Source organism: Triturus cristatus, chromosome 11 (assembly GCF_964204655.1).
Source record: "Triturus cristatus chromosome 11, aTriCri1.1, whole genome shotgun sequence".
Classification (NCBI taxonomy): domain Eukaryota; kingdom Metazoa; phylum Chordata; class Amphibia; order Caudata; family Salamandridae; genus Triturus; species Triturus cristatus.
The window spans coordinates 360872418-360894968 of record NC_140594.1 but is presented as its reverse complement, the minus strand read 5'-3'; the positions used below and the strand labels follow the sequence as shown (position 1 = coordinate 360894968).

General features: G+C 46.9%; 1 protein-coding gene across 1 annotated transcript in view; it reads right to left on the bottom strand.

Annotated features, from left to right (window-relative positions):
• Positions 1 to 22551, bottom strand: part of TCN2 (transcobalamin 2) — a 185417-nt gene that overhangs the window by 66556 nt on the left and 96310 nt on the right. The window contains exon 5 of the mRNA XM_085633558.1: positions 7850 to 8005. Within this exon, the coding sequence (XP_085489684.1) occupies positions 7850 to 8005 (156 nt within the window). The remainder of the gene's footprint in view (positions 1 to 7849; positions 8006 to 22551) is intronic.

Sequence of the window (22551 nt, the reverse complement as noted above, 5' to 3'; positions counted from 1 at the left end):
TTTTTCTAGGCAGCCAGGCATTATTATTTGTAAGTTTCTACATAGGTAGACGTCGTTCTAAAGTGGATAGATTTACCCACAGTTAACAAGACCATCTTTATACAACACTCAATGATGGATTTAATATAGTGCAGTGGAAGACAAAGTGTCGCATTAAAAAAAAAAACCAGAGCCATATGTGGGGGTATCCCAGATTTTAAACATTAATATCTGGAAATACAGCTACAGTGGATAGCATGATGGCTGGCACAAGCCAAGAGGGGTGAGATGAAATACTGAGGGTGGGTACGGTCACTGGACTCCATAGCTTTCTCAATTTCGGGCAAATGCTATATAAAAAAACATTTTCCAAACTTGTACAGTCAACATGTTACTTCTGGAGCAGATAGGTATTACCCATGGGGTTGGAGGCACTGCATAAGACATGGTTCTTTCAGTGCCTAATTTGTAAAAAATTAAGGGACATATTAGCAAGGGTTTGATCGCCGCTTTAGCGTCACCTTTTGCCGCTAAAGCGGCGATTTTATCGCCCTATCATCAAGCTGTCGCTAACAGCAGTTAGCGACAGCTTCCAGGCGATAGCGACCGGTTTGGGGCCCGCTTTACATGTCAGCGATATTTATCGCTAATGACATGCAAAGTGGGCGTACCCAAACTGGTAGCGACTGAAAGCAGTCACTATCACAGCCATCGCCTATTACCAATGCAGGCCAGAGAGATTATCGCTGGTATTTAACACCTGCTGGAAACCTGACTTCCCTGCATTGCTCAATGGGAGGTGGATCGTCAGGCTAAGTCCACCATGGCGTTAATGCGTGAATATCGCTGGATTTCCAGCGATATTCAGGCATTTCGCCGCTATCGCTGGATATTTTAGCACAGTGGAGATAAACGTTGCTAATAGCATGTTTTCACCGCTAAAATATCCGGCGATAGGCAGCGATAAAAATAAACGCGCTAAGCGCGTTTTGCGATAAATATTGCATGTTATTGTTAATATGCCCCTAAGTGCCAGGGCATTCATCAGGAGGTCACTGCAACCTACACCACCCATTGCCACTGCTAGCACTACCAATGACAGTACCAAACCAGCTACTAACCATCACACTCCTACAAGTGTGACTTTTCAGACTATTACAGGACCCAACGCTATAAGATTAGCAAGGGTGGCTCGTATTAGTCATTTTTAAAGTATATTGAATTAGTAAACAACTGTTGTTGTGCTCACTCTAAATCAGGTAAACAGCCCAAAATGTGGCCTACTGTCATAAGTGCTGGTGCTGAGCACTGGAAACCACCGGCTCAAATTAAGCACTGGGTGCTTTCCTAGTGGTATTTCCTGGGATTCAGTCTAAGTGGTCAGAGAACTTGCGTATTACACTGGTCTAGTGCATGCATTTGGAACACTAGGGACTTGTAACCAGTTGGCTCTCTAATCACATTTGAGGATTTAGATACACGTGTGACCTTCCCGGAGACAATTTATATAGCATGGGCAATTTATTAGATTAATTCATATCACTTAGGGTTGTGAGAAATGGCGCATCCTGTCAACGAGGTCTGCCAGACAATTGTGTTATTAGGTAATGAAAGTAAAGTTATGATTCTGCAGTAGGTGACACTGCGAAGCATGACTGTTGTGAAGGTAAGACAAAATGAGAGCATTAGCTGGGCAGGGAGCTTCCTGATGAGGAATGAGAAAGGCTAAGAAAAATGTTGCTTGTGTGTTCAGAAATGCAAGGTTTGAACTCCTGCAAAGTCAATTATGGCTCCATAAGTATCTGACACTGCAATGCCTCAAGAAGATGTGGACTGGAGGCCATGGTAGATGTCTCAGATATGATGAGGATAATGCCAACTTCTATCCTTAGATCTGAGTTGCCAGGTAATAGCTTCTAAACCAAATAACAAAAGGCTGACAAGGGGATCATTCAAACCTTAACTCGCGAAACATACAAAGATTTGATCAACAATATATACATAGAGATATCTCTTAGCACTGAGCATCAAAGTGATAAAGAAACAAATTCAACACTCGGCGCATACAAGAAAACAAACTTTTTACGTAAAAGGTCAAACAAAATACACAAATAGAAAGAACAGTCACACAAATTCTAGCGCCCAACAGACTAATGACCCAAAATTGTCCACACTAGATGTGGATTTAGGGTCATGTAGGTGCTCTGGCAGTCCGCTCCAAGGTTTTTTGGGTAGCAGAATCGGAGTGAATGCTGGGATGGAATCCCCCAACACATAGCCTGGCACCATTGCAAGGGCAATAGCTTGGTAGTTGCCGATAGGAGGCTCATGGGTCCTCATGTAGAAGCTGGCACACCACAGTAGCAGGGCAACATTATGACAAGGCACAATCTATTTAGAATGAGAGCATAGGGGAACCCCAAAGGAAGGAGGGTGAAAAGAACACACTCTTGACTGACAGTTCTGCCCTAGTTTTCTCAATAGTGGCAACTTCCCTCTCAGCATGCATCCCACAGCTCTATTGGTGCCCAGCTTCAACGAGGTTAGGGTGCAGTTGCAGACCTTTGCAGTAGGCAGTCTCGCACAAATAATGATCCTAACAGCAGAGCACCGGGTAACTGTACTCCGGATCTTGACTAAATCTAAGGCAGACTTGTTATGTTACAATGGAATCTGCTTCCTTTCCTCTCCAGGTTGCAGCTGCACCAAAGTCTTTTCCTCCGTTCAGGAGAAAATTGCCTACACCTTCAGGGCAGACAGTGAAAGCGGTCTGTCTGTGGTGTCATTCTTTCTCTCCACTGGTGTATTGCGTTGGGTCTACTATGAACTGATGACCCAGATTTTAAGCTGGTAGTAAACGTCTGGAGGGGACCAGTCATTTTAAATTGTACTTCTTGCAGGGGAGATACACTTCCACTGCCACGAGCTGCCATGGTGAACTGTCACATTGGTATGGTAGAATGGCGCCAGACTATACTTTGTCCAATAAGGGGCTACTAATAGGCGTTTGTTTCTCTGGCAGCCCGCAACACTGGATGTGGGAGTTACACAAGCAGCATATATCTTTTGTGCAGCTGTGTAGCTCTGACTGTGCTACTGGCTAAAGGTTTTCTGCTCATCGTTGCCTGTCTCAGGACACAGGCTGACCTGGTGTAACTGGCATGTTGGAGGGGAGGAGGACACACAAATAATCCTCCCTGTTCCATCCAAAGGTATACAGTTTCTGAAATGGTTAAATGTCAAGGTACTTATAGAGCGCACTGTCACCAGACGGCCACCTTGCGGTGTCGCCTTTGCGGTTTCCTGGCGCTGATACTCATACCGCTGTGGAACCCCTCCTGGCTTTCCCTGTGAAGTGTCCACTCCTGGGCACCCCCAGGGTGAAGCCAGGCATCCTTAGCGCTGTTGGGGCCGGTGTGGAGGCTAAGCAAGCTATTGCCCAGAGTTGCAGCGTGGGACCCATGATTAGAATAGGCACCGAGGCGAGAATAGACAGGTCCGAGGAAATTGAGCCTGAGCCCCGCCGAGGCGGGAATCGAACCCTGGTCCCTGGCCAGAACTCTGCTTCAGGGTCTGCCACTCTAACCATTGAGCCACACTCCTCCCTGAGGGGTGAAGCTCTACACAGGTGGAAAGGAATAAGAATGGAAAACAGAGCTCTGACTTTCACTACAACTTAAGAAGCAGCCAACAACCTTAGTTACTACATGCATAAAGGGGACCACAACTAGATGTACCATCACTACTTGTTGGAACAAAGATCTTCTGAATGGTCTTGTGAAGCTGTGCTGCTATGCACTTTTACACTTTCTGTACAGTCCTGTGTAATCGCCCAATAAGCTCCACAGTCATACAAGCACACTGAGTTCTATGTATTGGTCAACACTTGAGTTGAGCTTTGATGTCCGAGGGATAACCAAAGTGTACCCTATTTAAAGTAAGAGCTGCTACCACCTTCTCAACCCAAGCTACATGGTCCCCAACTGTGGTGGCAGCAAGTTTCTAGTTATGGACAATGAACTTTTTACCTGTATCCACTATGAGGTGGTTGTTTATCAGCTCTACCCAAAAAATATTTGTTCAGGAACCATGACACGAATCCTTTGTTAATTTCATGTTTCAGACATACATGAAGGCTGCCAGTTGTATATTTCAAACAAATGTATTGATGAGTGCTGGAGTCAACTGGACACCACGTGTGTGTGCTAAGCATATGGGGCCATATTACAGACTTGGCGACATAAGGGGCCATATTACAGATATGGTGAATGGCCCTGGTCTGTGCCAATGGGCACCTCAACTGTGCATGATGGGCTTAGACCAGGGGAGTGCACTCTATAACAATATATGTGCTGTTCCCAGTGTAGATGTGAACCTGTGCCGGCAATGAGACCAGCGCATGAGTGAAATGCAGACTGGCTGTTTGGAGCAGCCAGTCTGCATTTCACTGTGCGACAAACAAGGTGATGGAAGGAATGCTTGAATTAATCTCAGCCAATGGCGATCACGTGAGGCCACATTTCAGACCCATGTTTAATATGCAAATCAGTGTTCTAGAGGACCAGTCCAACCCAAACTACCAGGCCAGATCCCCTGCAGATGGGAACACTACCAACCCCAGACTGGTTTCAATCTACTTCAGTCATATCAGTGAGCTATAGCTTGAGGCCTGTGGCACAGTGAGCACAGAACCCTTGTAACTCAATGCAGTTAGTGTGCCTATTGCAACAAGCAACAAGGTGATGGCTGAGATCAAATTCATGCTTTCCACCCACCCACTTTTTTAATTTACTTAGTGTAAAGCCCCAAGTGTGCTGGGTATAAATAGATGTCAGTCCTCTGTTCACTTAGTCTTAGTACTCGCGCTACACTCTACTGGCATGGCCCAAAAAGGCTGAAACCTTACTGTGGTTGCCAGTGTTCCCATTCAAAAGGGTATGGACTGGCAGGTCTGGCTGGACAGTTCCTGCTGGAGCAGGACCAAGACTGATTTGTAAATGGCAGGTTCCTGTAAGAGGTGTAAGTAAAAAAACAACATTTTAAAACCAGATGTACTGGAATGCGACTCAGAATAATTGCCAGTAACCGAGATTAATTCAAGAATACAACCCATCACTCCTATTGGTATTCAAAGTAATACAACAAAATGTAAGCTGGAAATCCATTATAACAGAATTTGTGTGTGAAGAAGTGGTGGTAATCCTAAGAAAAACATCACTACAGAGTCGAAATGGTACCCTAACCACTTGTGCTCTGACACAAAGCAACAAATTCTCGGGTGTGTACCAGAAGTTTTATGCAGAGAGCCATATATTGTTTCCATGTCTTGACCAGGGGCAGCGCCTCTGCTAAGGCAGGGAGGCTGCGCCCCAATGCTTTTAAGCAGTGTGACAAAAGGAAAAATAAAATGATAATAATTTGTTATTATCATTTCCAGCTGCTTTGTGGGTGGGCGGGCCAGGCTGCTCTACTCTCAGAGCAGGGTAGGGGAGGAGTGGTTTGCCCACTCCAAGTGCAAGAGAGCTTCCTTCAAAGCCCGCCTGGATAACAACGCACACGACAGCAAAGATCTCTTCAGCATCGTGAAGGAACTCTCGAACCCCAACGACATCCCGCCCTCACAAGAACTGTGCGACGCACTGGCCACCTTCTTCCACCGCAAGATCGCCGACATCCATGACACCTTCAACACCACGACCGCCCCGACCACACCGGACTCCACCGCCCATGCGAACACCACACACACCAACCGCCTGACCTCCTGGGCCAACGTCAACGACTACGAGACACGCAAGGTCATGAACTCAATCCACTCAGGATCACCATCAGACCCCTGCCCACACCACGTATTCAACAAAGCAGACGCAGCCATTGCACCCCAACTACGGAAGGTCATCAACATCTCCCTCGAGACAGCGACATTCCCGGAAAGCTGGAAGCACGCCGACATCCGCTCTCTCCTCAAGAAGCCCAAGGCGGACCCCAAGGACCTCAAAAACTTCTGGTCCATCTCCCTGCTCCCGTTCCCGGCGAAGGTCATCGAGAAAATCGTCAACTTGCAGCTGGCCAGCCACCTCGAGGACAACAACATCTTAGACCCGTCCCAGTCCGGATTCAGATGGAACCACAGCACCGAGACAGCCCTCATCGCTGCCACAGACGACATCAGGCGCCAACTAGACAACGGCGAAACATCAACCCTCATCCTCCTGGACCTATCAGCTGCCTTCGACACGGTCTGCCACCGCACACTAAAAACACGCCTCCAAGAAGCCAGAATCCAAGAGAAGGCCCTGAATTGGACCACGTCCTTCCTCACCGGCAGAACCCAGAGCGTCCGACTACCCCCCTTCCGTTCCGCAGCCACTGACATCACCTGCGGCGTACCCCAGGGCTCTTCCCTCAGCCCGACGCTTTTCAACATCTACATGGCCCCCCTCGCACAAGTGGCCCACCAACATGACCTCAACATCATCTCCTACGCCGACGACACCCAGCTCATCCTCTCCCTCACCAAGGACCCACACACCGCCAAAACCAAACTCCACAAGGGAATGAAGGCCGTCGCTGATTGGATAAAGAGCAGCCGTCTGAAGCTGAACGCGGACAAGACAGAGGTCCTCATCCTCAGACCCACCCCCTCTGCCTGGGACGACTCCTGGTGGCCAACCACACTGGGAACAGCACCGACACCCACCGACCACGCACCCAACCTAGGATTCATCCTCGACTCCTCCCTCTCCATGTCGAAGCAGGTCAACGCCGTCTCCTCCTCCTGCTACAACACCCTCCGCATGCTCCGCAGGATCTACAAGTGGATCCCTACCGAAACAAGAAGAACGGTGACACACGCCCTAGTCAGCAGCAGGCTGGACTACGGAAAAGCTTTCTATGCAGGAATCTCGGCCAAACACCTGCGACGACTGCAACGCATCCAAAACGCCTCCGCCCGACTGATCCTCAACGTCCCCCACCGCAGCCACATCACCCCTCACCTGAGAGACCTACACTGGCTCCCCGTCGACAAGAGGGTCACCTTCAAGCTCCTCACCCACGCACACAAGGCACTCCACAACACCGGACCAGCCTACCTCAATAGCAGACTCAGCTTCTACACCCCCACCCGCCAGCTCCGCTCCGCCAGCCTCGCCCTCGTCCCCCGCATCCAACGAACGACCTCCGGCGGCAGAGCCTTCTCCTTCCTCGCCGCCAAGACCTGGAACACCCTCCCTGCCCACCTACGGCAGACCCAAGACCTGCTCCCCTTCAGAACACTCCTCAAGACCTGGCTCTTCGCGCAGTAGCGGCACCCCCTCCCCTCAGCACCTTGAGACCCTCACAGGTATGTAGTGTGCTTTACAAGTACATTGATTGATTGATTGATTGATTGATTGATTGATTGATTGCACCTAAATGCTTGGCCGGCCCTCTGGGGCCGGCCAAACTTTCATACATCCTATGCATGTTCTCCATGCAGGCTGCATTACACCCTGCGTGGAGAAGATGCCCAGGCCCCAAGTCTCTGTCTGAGCATCGAACCACACCACTCAGACCAATCACAACACTGCATTGCAGCGTTGTGATTGGTCAGGGGAGTCTGGGTGTGCTACCTGGTTGCTGTTCAGTCCATGTCCAATGGAGGAGAGACGAAGCAGAGATGCGGGACACAGCGATAAGGTAAGTGTTTTTTTTTGTTTTTACATTCCCCTTCCTCCCCCATATCCACCCCCCCCCCCCATCCCACCACCCCCAATCAGTGCCGGTTGCCACTGGTCTTGACCAAGCAGATTTTCAGATGCTCCAACAGTGTTTTGCTCCCTCTGTATTCCCCACCTCCGGCAGCCTGCTGTGCTACATAAACTTCACTCACCTACTGAATGCTCGCCTTCAAGAATGAATTTCCTTTGCTCTTCAGCACGGAGAAGCTTCTGTATCACATGAACGTCAACTGCTTTGTGGTTCACACACAGTGCCAAGATCCCCAGGCTATACTGGAAGTAGCTGGTTATAGGAGAGTCCAGTTCAACTGCAAAATGACACATGCAATAAGGTTAAATGAGATCACTACTGCTGGATTTAGATTCCCTGGAGTGTTCAGCCAATTGTTCTGTTACATTTGAATATTTCACATGCAAAAGAATATGTCAATTATAAAGATTAAGTATTGCTTAATGGTCATTTATTGGCAGATACAAAGCAACTGGCTGTAGATTAATGTGAATAAATTCAAGGAGATAGATTTGTGGAAACGCATCATGATCTTGGAGAAGTTGATTTAAAGAAGACAGCTATCAATGTAACAAACATTTGCAATGTTTCCTTGAAGCAACTTAAACAGTAGATGCAAATCATTTAGTGCCAGAAGACTAGGGGAGAGGAGTTGGCCTAACGGCTAGGGCAGTCGACCTCGAATCTGGCGAACTGGGTTCGAGTCTCGGCAATGACGCTGAACATCCTGTGATTCTGGGCAAATCACTTAATCTCCCTGTGCCTAACAAAAATGAATGTGTCCTCATGTAATGCAACTGGTGCTATGTAAAGCGCTCTGTTACCCGATTCGGGTAATTCGTGCTATATAAAACTATGTTAAAAAAAAAATAGATAAAAAAAAAAAAGACTAGGCAGAAACGTCTGCCATGTTTCAGTCAGACTCATGGCTTTACTTTGGAGGATCGATACTCTGTTACAAACATGGCAAATGACCCATTCACTATATTACAAGAGCATTATAGCCTATGACATTTGTAATATGGCAGATGTGATATCAGCCTCATTTATGAAGAGGTATCCCATCCGCCAAACTCTAAATAGGGTTCTCAGGATTTTGAGTGGTTAATTTCTCACCTCAGACTCTTCAGCAGTTCTGCTTTTTCCTACATACTCAGGTATGGGTCTGCTCCATTGTTAGTTGCCATGAGCATATGATGTGCTACCACTGTCATAGTCTCCCGTAAGAAGTTGCCTCAGATGATAAATCTGCAGGGGAACAAGGGCTGGTGAGCACTGGAGAGGGCCCAACTGTGTCCTGGCTGGAGACTGGGACTACGCTCCTGGTTCGATGCAGAGCACGAAGAGATGTTCATACATCGGCTGCATCACAGAGTTGGAAGTAGCCGGTCCTGTATACAGTTTCATATTATGATTACACTAAGCTGGACTCTCAAGGTGTTGGAAAGGAATGGAGGTGGGTCAGAAACCAGACATCAGTAAGGCACTAAAGTGATGCAGGCAATACATATGGTATGTAATACGAAGCATTAGAGGGTTGAGGTAAGGCACAGCATCAGAAGGCGACAGAAGCTACCACTTTCAGCTGACATTTTCTTTTCAGGCTGATACGTAACCTTCCAAATTAGATTATCTGGAACACATCTTGAGGCTGCTGACACTAGAGTATCCTCAGAATTTCAAGGATCAGATTAACATCAGTCTTACTCTGGATGACAAACATACTTCGCTGCTTCAGGGATCACATTTTGACCCTATTATCAGACTGAATAATAAAAAAAAAATCAGTTAATCAGCCACTCCTGAAGAGAGAGAGAGAGAACCTACTTATCCATTTGCTAAAGCATTTAAGTAGGCACAGCTGACCTCTTGTTCATCTAGAGGCCAGGCATCCATAGTTGAAAGAGTCCCCATGGCAGCACATGACATACAACTAATATCCAATGCAGAGCCTGCTTCTGCTAATATAGCTCCTTCACAAAATATCTCAAGGTAAAGTATTCAGGCTTGCCAGTAACTGCTCAACTCTGGTATGGAGAGCAGCATCAAGTGAATTTCTAGGATTCCATCTCAACTGTAGTTCCAGGTGTCTGCTAGCAAATCTGTCATGCAAACAGAGATGAACAACATTTGGTGTTGAGGATCATCTATCTACATCAAAAGATAGCTTGAGTTGAGGTTTAGAATTCTGAAATACTGTGAGTATTTGAGGCAAATACAAGCAGCGTAACACGCTTAGGTGCAGGAAAAAGTGAAAGAAACATCATTGGAACTCGTTAAATTGTTAACACTAAAATGAGAGCAGTATACAAATTCACATACTCACTTCCTGATGTTAAGGTCAAGTCTCGATAAACAGAGGTAGACTCTTATTAAAGATCATTCAAGGCTCAGAGTTGTCGCCTGGTAACGTGTCACTGATTGTATTGGCTCTCTCCTTTTATGTACCAGTTCACACTCGCATCTGTCCCTCACGTTGGTTGTGTTTTCCTTTTTCAGTTCCCTCGGTCACACTCCAGCTTGGTTCTTTATTTTCTTTTTCCTCACAACATTTGTTGGTGTGCTTGCCTCTTGTAGATCTGTATTGCCCCGTGTATTAGTGGCAGCATCCTGGGCTTACGGCTGAATTCCTAGTTGGCCTGATGCTCAACACAGTTGCCAAAACTGGCAAGTTTCTATCTTTTTATGTGATTACATCTTGTCTCCAGCGTGTTATATATACTCTTCTATCCTCCTCTGTTGTCCAACCAGTGAAAGTAAACTATTTTTGTAACATCAAGGTTGTGATTTGCTGTACCTTGACTGAAACAAATCCATCTGGGAGTGAGCTTTACTATATGGTTTGGTATTATAGAATGGGAGGGGGGGGGAGGGGGGTTGAGTTTAGCAACCAGAACAACATTGCCAAACCGCTGGAGAATGCCTTCCTAGAGTTACAAACTTGTTTTTATCATTTGTGTTTAAAAGTTTGTTGACACTCTGTCTTTATTGAAAAAATATAGAGTACCACTGGCGATCACAATTTTCATGGGCGGCCATCTACACCCGAAACAATGACTTTACATGTCACACCCTAATAAACTGTGTAAAAGAAAGAGAATATAATAGGGAATCAGCTAAGCTTTATTGGCAGCATTAGGAAATTCCTTGATCCTACCTGAAGGTCTGTGCCATCTTCTAACTTTAAAACCTGTACACCCTTAAAGTCATGCACAAAGCACATTCTTTCTTCTGCTTCATACCTAGGACGTTAAGTACCGTCTGCACAACTGACTAATTCCAAAGGCAAACTCTTGTCAAGCCAGGAACTAAAGTAGATGCTGGAACTATGTCGATTATAAAATATATCACTGAATTTGATGTATGCATTTATCATTTGAATGACATATGGTTGGGAGGCATAGGGTGAGGCAGAGATAGCAGTGCTGCTGTCATTAAAGCATGCAAAAAGAACAAATGATGGACGGAATGCAGAACAATGCATTCACCCCTAGTCACAAAGATCTGGGTTAATCCATAACTTTGTTGCTCACCACGCCACCCCAGTTTGGTCCCGGCCATATTCATATCAGTCTTGACCCTGCTCATCATGGGAACAGTCCAGCCCGAACTGCCTGGACGGGTCCTCACTGGACGAGAAACAAGCATCCTGGGTCCAGTTTCAGGCTATCACTCCTCATCAGCCAAGCTAGCTTGAATCCAGTGGCACCATGAGCATGGAACCCACACCCGGGCATACGTACCCTTCCCACTTAGGGTGACAAACGCAAAAAGTACAAATGATAGATAGAAAGATGAACAATGCAAACATTCACCCACATTCACAAAGATCTGGGCTTAATCCATCATTTTTTTGCCCACCACGCCATACCAGTTTGGACCCAGCCATATGCAAATCAGCCTTGACGCTGCTCCTCATGGTAACAATCCAGCCCAAACTGCCAAGCCAGGTCCTCCCTGGACAGGAAACAAAGCATGATTGGGTCCCATGCTCATTGTGCCGCTGGATTCAAGCTAACGTGGCATATATGGGGTGATACCCCCAAACCGGTCCTAGGATGCTTGTTTCTGGTTCATAAAGGACCTAGGATGGCAGTTCCTCAGCCCTACACAGGGCGCTGGGCCACTGGTAGAGAATAAACACAGGACTCTTTCACGATCGTAGGACCCGACCGTCATGGCACCCATATTTCCATGTTGCCGGGGACCGCTTTCTAGTCCTATTTCCATGAAGGTACTTGCAGCAATGCCAGGAAATTCTTTGAATACACGCTAATCCCGGAGTTCGCTCTGAACTGACTTAGGCCGCGATCTCCATGAGCAAGGTATGTGGGGACTCGCATTTTGCCTTTTGCAATATGTGACCTGGAATGTTTCGTCACTACAGACCTACGGGCTTCCGGTAACCCCAGCGTTTACTATTTTCAGGCTTATCACTGCCCATACTGCCTTTACGATATCTTGCTGGACTTGACTTTCATTATTTACGGTACTTGAAGAGAAACTACTTGTGAGAGGTAAAATGGGTTATAAGTTTAGCTGCAGGCACCTTCGTTTGTTAACCTTTATTCTGCATAAGGCATATGGTTAGGCACAATATTAATGTTCATTTCCAGGCACACCTCGGCCTCCTTTGTCACTTGGGGACTAGTGTACTGTTATTTCTGATACAGGTAGGATTGGTGTGTGTTTGTTATTACACGCCACCAAACATAGTGTGCCGCATTGTGTTGATAGTCTTTTCTCTTTGCTATATTTCAAGTGTCACAAGTCTCTGGGGGATCTCAGTGATAACTAGAGCTCCCTTCACTGAACAGCTTGACCACCGGATATTGGGGTGGTAGCATTTATAGTTCACTTGATTGCCTTAAAGGATTTACTTTATGATTCATTGTGGTGTGGAGCAGGTGAAGACCTGGTGTTTCTATTCCTATTGACATTATACAGGACACTGCATGTATCGCTTGGGTCAGACTTCTGACCTTTAACACTAAAACTGACTATTTAGCATACCCGCTTACTCTCACTCTTCCCTGCTTTACTCGCTACTCGTGTATTTATATTTTTTCCGCAGACTTAAATTTCATGCAACTTTGAGCTGAGCATCACATGGACATAGAAACTCAGTGTTTAACAGGTACATATCACACGGGCTGACCAATTATTTTCACTGGGATGCATATAGGATCCCACTATATTCACTACAAGGGTGTCTCGGGCTCTCTCATTTCTCAGAGCGCAGGTCCTGCTCAGTTCCTGCTTGATGGACACTGGCACCTTGTCGTAATTTGCACTTCAGTGTGAGTCACTTGCCGTGTGTTCCTTCTTCTATAATGTTTTTGTGAGAATTCATTTTATACATCTGTATTTTTCTTCCCTCATGGGTGAGCTGCCTTTCTTTGGCTTCCAGACTGTAGTGTAACTCTAAAGAGGTTACTCATTTTTTAGGGCTCGCGCCTGCGTTGCAGTGCTCAACACTGCTTGCGCAGCGCGAGACCTCTTGTACGGGGTTTAGAAAGCTACCCACATGCTCGTGCGTTTGCTTTCCCCGTCTGCCATTGGCTAGCGCGTGCTTTTTTTAAAAAAAAACGTCACGCGATTGGGCAAAGGCGGGACAATGTCCCGCCTTTGAAACGCCCATTCCCGATGGTGGCCAGCACGCGTAGCAGCGCGTGTTCGCCTCGCTGCCACTCTCCCTCCCCCTGCTCCTCTGTGGTGTGCGCGCACCACTGGTTTCGATACCCGCTCCTCGGTGGTGCGCGCGCATCACTTATTTTTTTTTTGTGCCTCTGCCGCCTTCATTGGACTCTTCGGCAGCTAAGAGTTTCGACCTTCTGATCCATATACCCTTCACCTTTTACGTGTGCGGCAGTAGCCATTGTTCCCTAGGAGGTTGCCGCCAAACTTAAACCTCCACTCGAAGGGGCACTCCACAAGATGAAGTGGGATCATTCTGCGACATCGGAAGTTGTTCCTTTACCCAAAGGGCACAGCAGCGCCAAATAAGACTAGTTTTTATTGCTATACTAACCAGCGGAATATACCAGAGGGGCCACAGAACTCGTAACAAGAGAATGGTTGGGGATCAGCACGAGGGACACAGAGAGTACTGGTGCAGCAAGCAGAACGATGGTCTGCTCGGTGTTTCCTATTGTTTAATTTTTTATGCATGCACTACGCACTGCTCGCTGTCATTGCTTTGAAAAACACTTGACACAAAAGCTTCTAAGCATTCAGAGTTGTACTGAAATGGGCTTTTGTGATGCGTTGTACCACTTCTGAGACCTCCACGGAGCTCTTACAGTGCAACTTCCTCCCGATTTGCTGAACGCACTGGTACCCCACAACGGACAAACCCACAAAGCTCTCACAAAACATCCCGTTCTGACGTGCAGTGTATGCTTGGAATTTCAGTACTGAGACACTCGGGGCATTTTATCTAATACTTATGTAACGCGACTGCAAAGTAGGTCTGTTTCACCTGCAGGTTTGCATCTTAAAATCCTGGAGGGGGCAACTCAGCAAGCCCTTTAATAGATCACGGATGGGGTTGGTGAACCTATTTAAACCTACCCTAGCATTGTATTATGATTGTTTCATTTAAAAAAGAGGCAAGTAAAGCTTGCAGAATGTTGGTGAGTTGAAAATATGGTACGAAATGTGTGTAAGCTAAAGGTTGCAACGTTCCATCAGCATGACTTTGCTCAACATGGTTGAGCGCCTGCAGTGATCTATGAGTTACCTATTGTTCACAGATTATGATGATCCTAGTATGATTGCTTCCGGGTTTATACACCAGCTGCAGTGGGGTGGGGTGGGAAGTACAGGAGGGGAGAAGGTCTATGTGAAAAAGAGAAAGACCTCTAGGTTAATTTGATTGTATATTAAGTACCAAGGAGCAACAAATCCCTGCACAGACAAATCGAGGTGTTATGCAGAAGAACTATATTGTGTGGTTCAGTTAAAGCCAGGTTAAAAATCATTGATGAGGAGGCACATGTAGGCACATGTAGGTGGAACGGTACCCAACAGAGCACTGTACAGTTGTTTTAACATTACACTTATTACACATATTTACAAAGTGGGGGTATCAGTTGATGGAATGGTTTGTCCACATTCGATTTTTAGTCCCATTGTAAACCATGGTTAGAGTGTAGGTCATAAAAAGTACATTTGAATATGGGTACCCTCAAGCCGGTTTCTTCAATCGGGAGGTATTGTGTGGAAGCCTTTGTGTATTTATCGTGCTACTGTGGCATCTTTATGACGTTTGGGCAGAAAATATATCGCTGGAGTCCTTGGGTTCGATTTTTCAAGTTCTCAAATTCTTTAAGGCCCAGAATATCTTCATCGAATCCATCCTAGAGCACTTTAAAGATCTCTTCTTGGACTTCTCTTATGGGATCATTCGCGATGGAACAGTACCAGTTCTTGTTATCAATATGTCTCTGCCCTTCCTCCTAATATTGGTCTTTAAACTGAACAACCACTGCTCCTCCTTTATCCGCTTGTTTGATTACTACCGAGGTGTCATTCTTGAGTTCTTGAATCGCTACTGCTTGTTTTTAGGTCGAACATTTGAGACCTCTTGTATATACTTTAGTATATACTTATATACTTTAGTATATATATTTATATATGTATGTACTTTGTGGGCTCTGGAGATCAGCCCTAGGACTTGTCTGCTTTCACATACGCAAGTTTGAGCTATTGGCATTCTAAATGTCATTGCCTTTTATTTACATAGATAAAAGGCATTGTCATTTACAATGCTAATAGCTTAAACTCTCGCAAATGCGAGACCTATTGCATTGCAAATGCGTGTTCTTTGTTGTCATTCCAACTCACAGTAATGTGAGCCTTTTATGTATACCATTTGCAGTCTTGAGAAAGTCTTGCAGACTAAACATGTGTCAGCTGACGTTTCGTAGATGTGTTGTATGTAATACAAAGGCTTGGAGAAGAAAAAATAATGATAATTATTTGCTGACGAGCTCCTGGACGACGCACCTGCGTGCCTGTGCGGGCACTGAGGCCCTTGACGGTTGCTTGGCGGCCCTCTCTTCCACCCCTAACTATTTTCTCTACTGAGGAGGGAAGTTATCCCGAAACCCGAGCCATGTCTCGGGCGATATTTTAAAACCCGGGACATGTATCGGGTCTAGAGATTATCCGTTTAACAAGTACTCACTTGCACCCACTGGGGTGAACCACTCAAGAACTGCATGTACCAGCTTCCCATGGGGCAACCCGGAGGAGGAGCTAGCGGTGTGCGCTCCATTGCGGTTGTTTATATAAATGGCTCCCTTGAGCTTTGAGCTGACGAGCTCCTGGACGACGCACCTGCGTGCCTGTGCGGGCACTGAGGCCCTTGACGGTTGCTTGGCGGCCCTCTCTTCCACCCCTAACTATTTTCTCTACTGAGGAGGGAAGTTATCCCGAAACCCGAGCCATGTCTCGGGCGATATTTTAAAACCCGGGACATGTATCGGGTCTAGAGATTATCCGTTTAACAAGTACTCACTTGCACCCACTGGGGTGAACCACTCAAGAACTGCATGTACCAGCTTCCCATGGGGCAACCCGGAGGAGGAGCTAGCGGTGTGCGCTCCATTGCGGTTGTTTATATAAATGGCTCCCTTGAGCTTTGAGCTGACGAGCTCCTGGACGACGCACCTGCGTGCCTGTGCGGGCACTGAGGCCCTTGACGGTTGCTTGGCGGCCCTCTCTTCCACCCCTAACTATTTTCTCTACTGAGGAGGGAAGTTATCCCGAAACCCGAGCCATGTCTCGGGCGATATTTTAAAACCCGGGACATGTATCGGGTCTAGAGATTATCCGTTTAACAAGTACTCACTTGCACCCACTAGGGTGAACCACTCAAGAACTGCATGTACCAGCTTCCCATGGGGCAACCCGGAGGAGGAGCTAGCGGTGTGCGCTCCATTGCGGTTGTTTAATAAAATAAAAACTTGAATCACCTCGACTGCTGACACATCATTGAACTGTATGTCTATAAGAACTGTCAGGACTTACTCGTGTGCTCCGCTACCCTTTCTTTCTTTGGCTCACCATGCTGGGTCCTTGCTCCAGGATGGATTATATGTGGTGGCAAGTTGAACAGTAGCACAGTTCTCATTGCATCTTTTATTCACATTTCAAGAGCTAGTGGCCCCACTAGCTGGGGAGAGAAGGGTAGTGTTTTTTGTTTCCACTTTGAGGGATTTGTAAAAGCGGTATTTCGGTTGAAGGAGAAATTTGATCGGGCCATGGGAGTTTCGGTAGGCACTGAGATCCGCGACTCCAACCTTTTGGCTCAACTGAAGACTCTTTGAGACATGACTCTGCAAGAGCCACGTACTGATCCTCTCATGGATTACTTGTTGATGGCGGATGCTGAATCCCACTTGTTAATTGCTGTGCAAGAGACACGTCAGACAGAATTTAGATGACCATACCCCTTTTACAGCTAAATCTAATTGGAAAAAGGATTTGAAGTGTGAACTTTCATCTGATCCACAGAGATCACCATAAGCAACCATTTTAACACTGTTCCCATTAACATGAGATTTCAAATAATCAATAACGCATTATGACACCTTACCCCTCTCATCATTATAAAGTTCTCTCCAAAGAACACTTCTTGGTGTGCACACTACTGTGCACCAGAGGCACAATTTTTACACAAGGTCCACTCCATATTGGGATCTTTTTGATTTAATGTCTTAAGTTGAGTGTCACATGACAGAAGTCCTTGTGCCACATGACCCTAAGACAGTATCATGACTTTACCAGTAATGTACGCACAGTTTGTGGGGCTGTCACTTCTCCTAGCTAAGCATAGCTTAAGAGACTCCCCTCTGATGCATCGCATAGCAGCGGTTCTGATGCGAAGCTGTGTCATAGTGGCATCACTTGGGGGGCAAGACTCACAGCGGGTGGAGTCCATGTGCAGAGTTCAAGAGGGATGGAGCCTTTTCTGTACCGGAGGCTCAGGATCAGGAGGCCAGCCGACCAGCCCTTGGAGTCACTCTGGTGGTCCTCGTTTCAACAAGCAGGCCAAAACGCAAAAAATAAAAACCCACATCCAAGGCACTCACTAAGATAGAGTCAGCAATATATATTTGAACACACAAAACACTTAAAAGCATTAGAAAAACTCTCAAATATGTTTTATTTATATTTTAAATGTCTTCTTTTCATTTTTCTTTTATCATTTATATTACATAGATACTAAACAAACATACATAGAATAAATCATATATTTTCTCAGACAGTCTTGAACCTTCCACTCATCAATATATGAATCTCACAAATACTCACATATCACACACGCCATCCGTAGCGTACTACTCGCCGAAAAAGCACTTCAACATCTCATCAGAGGTAGCAAAAGCTAAACAAATGCAAACCTTTTTACCTCTTCTACCCTTTCGCTATCCTTCTCAATCCAAATAACTAACATATCCACCACTCAAATTACTTTCCTATTTTCACTATACTAAGTCACCACTAATCCTTTCTGGGTTTCGAAGTAGCGTGCTACTAGCTGAAAAAGCACTTTAACACCCCATCAAGGGTAGCAAGCGCTATATAAATGCCATTTTTTTCCCTCTTCTATCCCTCCACTATCCTTCTCAATCCAAATAACTAACATATCCACCACTCAAATTACTATCATATTTTCAATATTCTAATTCACCACTAAACCTTTATGGGTTCTGGAGTATCATGATACTCACCAAATAAGCGCTTGGATGCCTCGTCGGGGGTAGTAAGCGCTATATAAATCCAATTACAATACAAAATAATTACAATACCAAGGCATTGCAGTCAATCATTCATATTATAAAAGCAAATAGTGTGTAGAGCCATAGCAAGGAACATCCTTTGCAATCTATCCAACAGTGGTTAAAGAGACCTGTTAACAAATATAATTAATATCAAAGGAATATCAAAAGCCCATCTATTCTAGTATCTTAATACATATAACATATATTGTCTATTTTTCGTTTTATACAAATAGGGTAAATCTTATACAAATTGTAATTTTTGATTTGCATTCTAATGGCTCTAGCACTGGTTTCGATGCACATTTCGGTGCCGGCTATCAACTGACCACCCATCTTCTTCAGGGCACAACCTGATGGTTTATTAATAAGTAGCCATTAAAAACATAGAAAGGAGGGAGGAAAGTAAAGTGGCCAAAACATAGATTCAATCTTTCCTTCAAGGAAAGCACTGAATCGGTGGCATGAAGAAGTGGAACTAGAGTCCTAAAAACATAGAATTTCAGCTAGCACCCGATGCATAAGTTACCGTGCTTAACTGTTCACTACTATCTTTTAATGTTAAGGCTCACTGTAGCAATCAAAATGGGAGTGTTGGTGAACATTCCATTAGCTGCATGGGCTGTAAAGTCCAAAGATGGGTAGCGGAAACTAACAACAATGTTTTTCATAAATCCGGAATTTGCTGCTAGACCTTGTCAGGATACTGGTCCATCCTTGAAATATGCAGATCCACTTAGGGGCAGCAGTCCTTCTTACAGCAGAGCAGCACAGGCTTCCTTCTTCTGAGTCTTCCACAGGTCCACATGTGTACTGAAGAGTGGGTCTGAGGGCCACCTATATTTACTTGGTGCCCACTTTGAAGTAGGAGAAGCTTCTATTGTCCTCCCCCACCACTAAAGAGATGTCTGGAATTTCCACCTCCCTGTCCTGGCCTCAGTTTGTCTGGGGGTACAAAAGACGAATGGAAAATCTTTATGAGTGTACTGAGGCAGAGTCTTTGTGATGTGCAAGTGTAGTAGGTGACAGCTCTGCCCCCTATCAAGTCAGAGGTGGCCCATCCTGCCAACACCTCTTACCTCTTTGTCTCTGTCTCTGAACAATACACAAAGATCAACTGCAGGATACACCTAGTCATGTGACCTAGAACACAGGGACCACATATCTGAAAAATAGGGGTAACTTTGTGATAGTGTCATTGTCCGAATTGGGACTTAAAATCCAAATTTACCATTAAAGAGGGTTTTAAATCACAATTCTTTAGGCAACAAACTCGACATTCCTACTTGCTTCTAATTGGAACTTATCACTTATTACATGTAATAAAGTACCCAATGTTATCCTATGGGAAAGGTAGGTTTTGCAGCGTGAATCTTTCTGGATTCACTCTTCTGTGCATTATTCCGCGGTCTGGGTGGTTGGGTCCGGATTCGTAGTTTTTCTTTTTTGTAGCCCAGGTGGGCGTCGACATCCCACCATTTGGTGCACTTCTCGTGACGTCGTCCTGCTTCCTGCAGAAGTCCCACCTCAGGGCGCCATCTTCAGATTCTTTTTTCCGCCGTTGGGTCTGGATCGTCACCGTGAAGCTCCAGAGATTTTTAGCGAAGAAAGAAGAAAAAGCATGAGTTTCATCGAAGAAGAAGTTGAGGAAGACTACAGAAAGGAAGAGCAACAAGCCGGGACGACGAAGAAGGAGGAGAACCTGGAGATCTTCGACGTCCAAAGGAGAATGCGCACTCAGGGACACTGAGCGCAGGAATGGACAAAACACCTTTTAAATTCTGCCGTAACTGCCACCACAAAAAGCGCAGAAGGACCAACATCCGGTCTGCAACCTTTGCCTGCCTGTCGGCCACGAGAGCAAGGACTGCAACGCCTGTTCGGCCTTCACACCGAAGACGCTCCGGGTGAGAGAGAGACAGAGGAGAGCCAACTACAACATGGAGGGCAAGGGGAAGGCCCCGACACTGTACGAACTGGGCCTCTCCACCGACGACGAAGACAACGTCGCCGAAGGACCTGATGACTTCACGGTCGCAGAGACCGATAAGAAAACGTCTGACAAGGTAGGAGAGACGTCGAGCACTAAACCCTCGACAGGGCCCCGAAAAACAGAGTCAGACTCTCGAAAAACAGAGTCAAAGTCCTCGAAAGGAACACCGGCGCCGAAAATTTCAACGACCGCGAGTGGATCCAAGGACGAAAGGACCGGCGGATCCTTAGAGAAGGACTCCCAGGTGCCGAAGACCGCCGAAAGGCAAAGGTCGTCGAAGCAAGGCCAAGAAAGTGGGCGTTCGACTTCGAAAGATAAGGTCGCGTCGACACAAGCTCCGTCGAAAAGACCGGCGCTCGACGCCGAACACGCCTCTAAAATGGAGAAGAAAAAGAGGAGGTTAGAAGCAGAGATGGAGAGCATCCTTCAAAGGAAAAGGGAGTTCGACGAGAAGATGAAAAAATTCACTATCCCAACGAAACCACCGTCGATCATCGTCGAGGTCGAGGAACAGGAGGAGTTCGACGCAGAAGGACTGTCGAAGACTCCCGGAGAGGAAGAAGAATATGAGGAACAACAATCGAACTACGGCTCGGCGCCGTCGACGACGCAGGACCTGGAGTGGCAGGACCTCGATGCCGAAAATCCAGAAGAGCCTGTGGAGACTTACCCTTCGAGGCCTTCGCCGCCAGATGACATAGGGGTTTACAACATGGTAGTCAAAAGCGCGGCTGCAGCTTTTGGTGTTAAGCTGGAGGAAAAAAAAGCAGAAAGCAGACTTTTTACTGGAGACACTGCTCCCTATCCAAACTAGGAGCCAGTTCCTCCCCATGCTCCAGAGTGTCATGAACCAGGGGAACGAGGCGTTCAAGGACCCAGCAACATGCAGGTCCATCACACCTAGGACGGAGAAAAAATATAAACACTCCTCCCAGGACCCTCCATACATCAAAGGATCCGTCACAGCAGATTCAATCATTGCATCTACTGCCAGGAAGAGGGCAAATGTCCCAGCAAACTCTGGACCACCTCCAGACAAAGAAAGCAGGAGGGTGGACCTGACGGGGAGAAAAATAGAGAGAATCTATTGCAGGAGCCAAGGCGTGTGGGGTAGATGGCTTCCCTGCTGAACTTTATAAAAAAAATTCAAACAAATTGACTCCCTTCCTGACAAAACTGTTCAATGTTATTAAAAACGGCTCTGATATTCCATCCAGTTTTAAAGAGTCCGTGATTGGGGGCGTGGACAAGATGGCGGGGTGAGCGGACGCTTCCTCCCGTAGCTCCTCCGGCCCGGCCAAGCTTGAGCCCTTTTCTTATGCTTTTCTCCCCCCGCTGAGGCTCAGCGTGGAAGAGGAGCGTGGCGGAGCACCTGGTGCGCACGTTGTTGCCGTTTTGGTTCTGATCGCCTCGGGGGAAGCCCCCAAAAAGTCCGATCGAGCTCGAGGAGCGAAGGAGGGCCTGAGAGGCGGAGCGCATCGGAGTGCTGTCCGGGCGCCTCGGCTGGGCCTGGTGCTGAAAGTTGCGATCTGGAGGGAATCTGGCCCGTCGCTCGACGGAGGGTGAAGGAGCCCTGCGGGAGGGGACCCGACGGTGCGGAAGACTTAGGACGGGTGCTTTGGCACTCAGATCTGTGTCGGCGACACTTCGCACTGTGTAGGCCCCTGTCCCTTGGCCGAAGTACGGCGGACTCTCTGTTGGGGTCGGACCATCTGGGCCCCTGCGTGTGACAGTCTGAAACCGGCGGTGGAACCTATTTGATTGCTGTGCGTTTTGGGGGCCCCGGTGGTGTCGCCGGGCCTGGTCGCTCTGCCCTGCCTCGCCCCGCCGCCATCTTGTCCCCGTGGGATCAGTGGTGTTGGCCTTCGCCGGAGCCCTTGCTGGCGGATGTATGTGACCGCCGCTGCTGCCGGGCTGACTTTTTGGGGGATGTGCTGATGAGGAGCCCCCCACTGTAGCTTCCATTCCTGTCTCGGATGGGCACCCGCGGCTGGCGGTGACCGGGCTGGACCGCCATTTTGTCACCTGTGACGCAGCGACCCTGCTTGTGGGGGGACACCC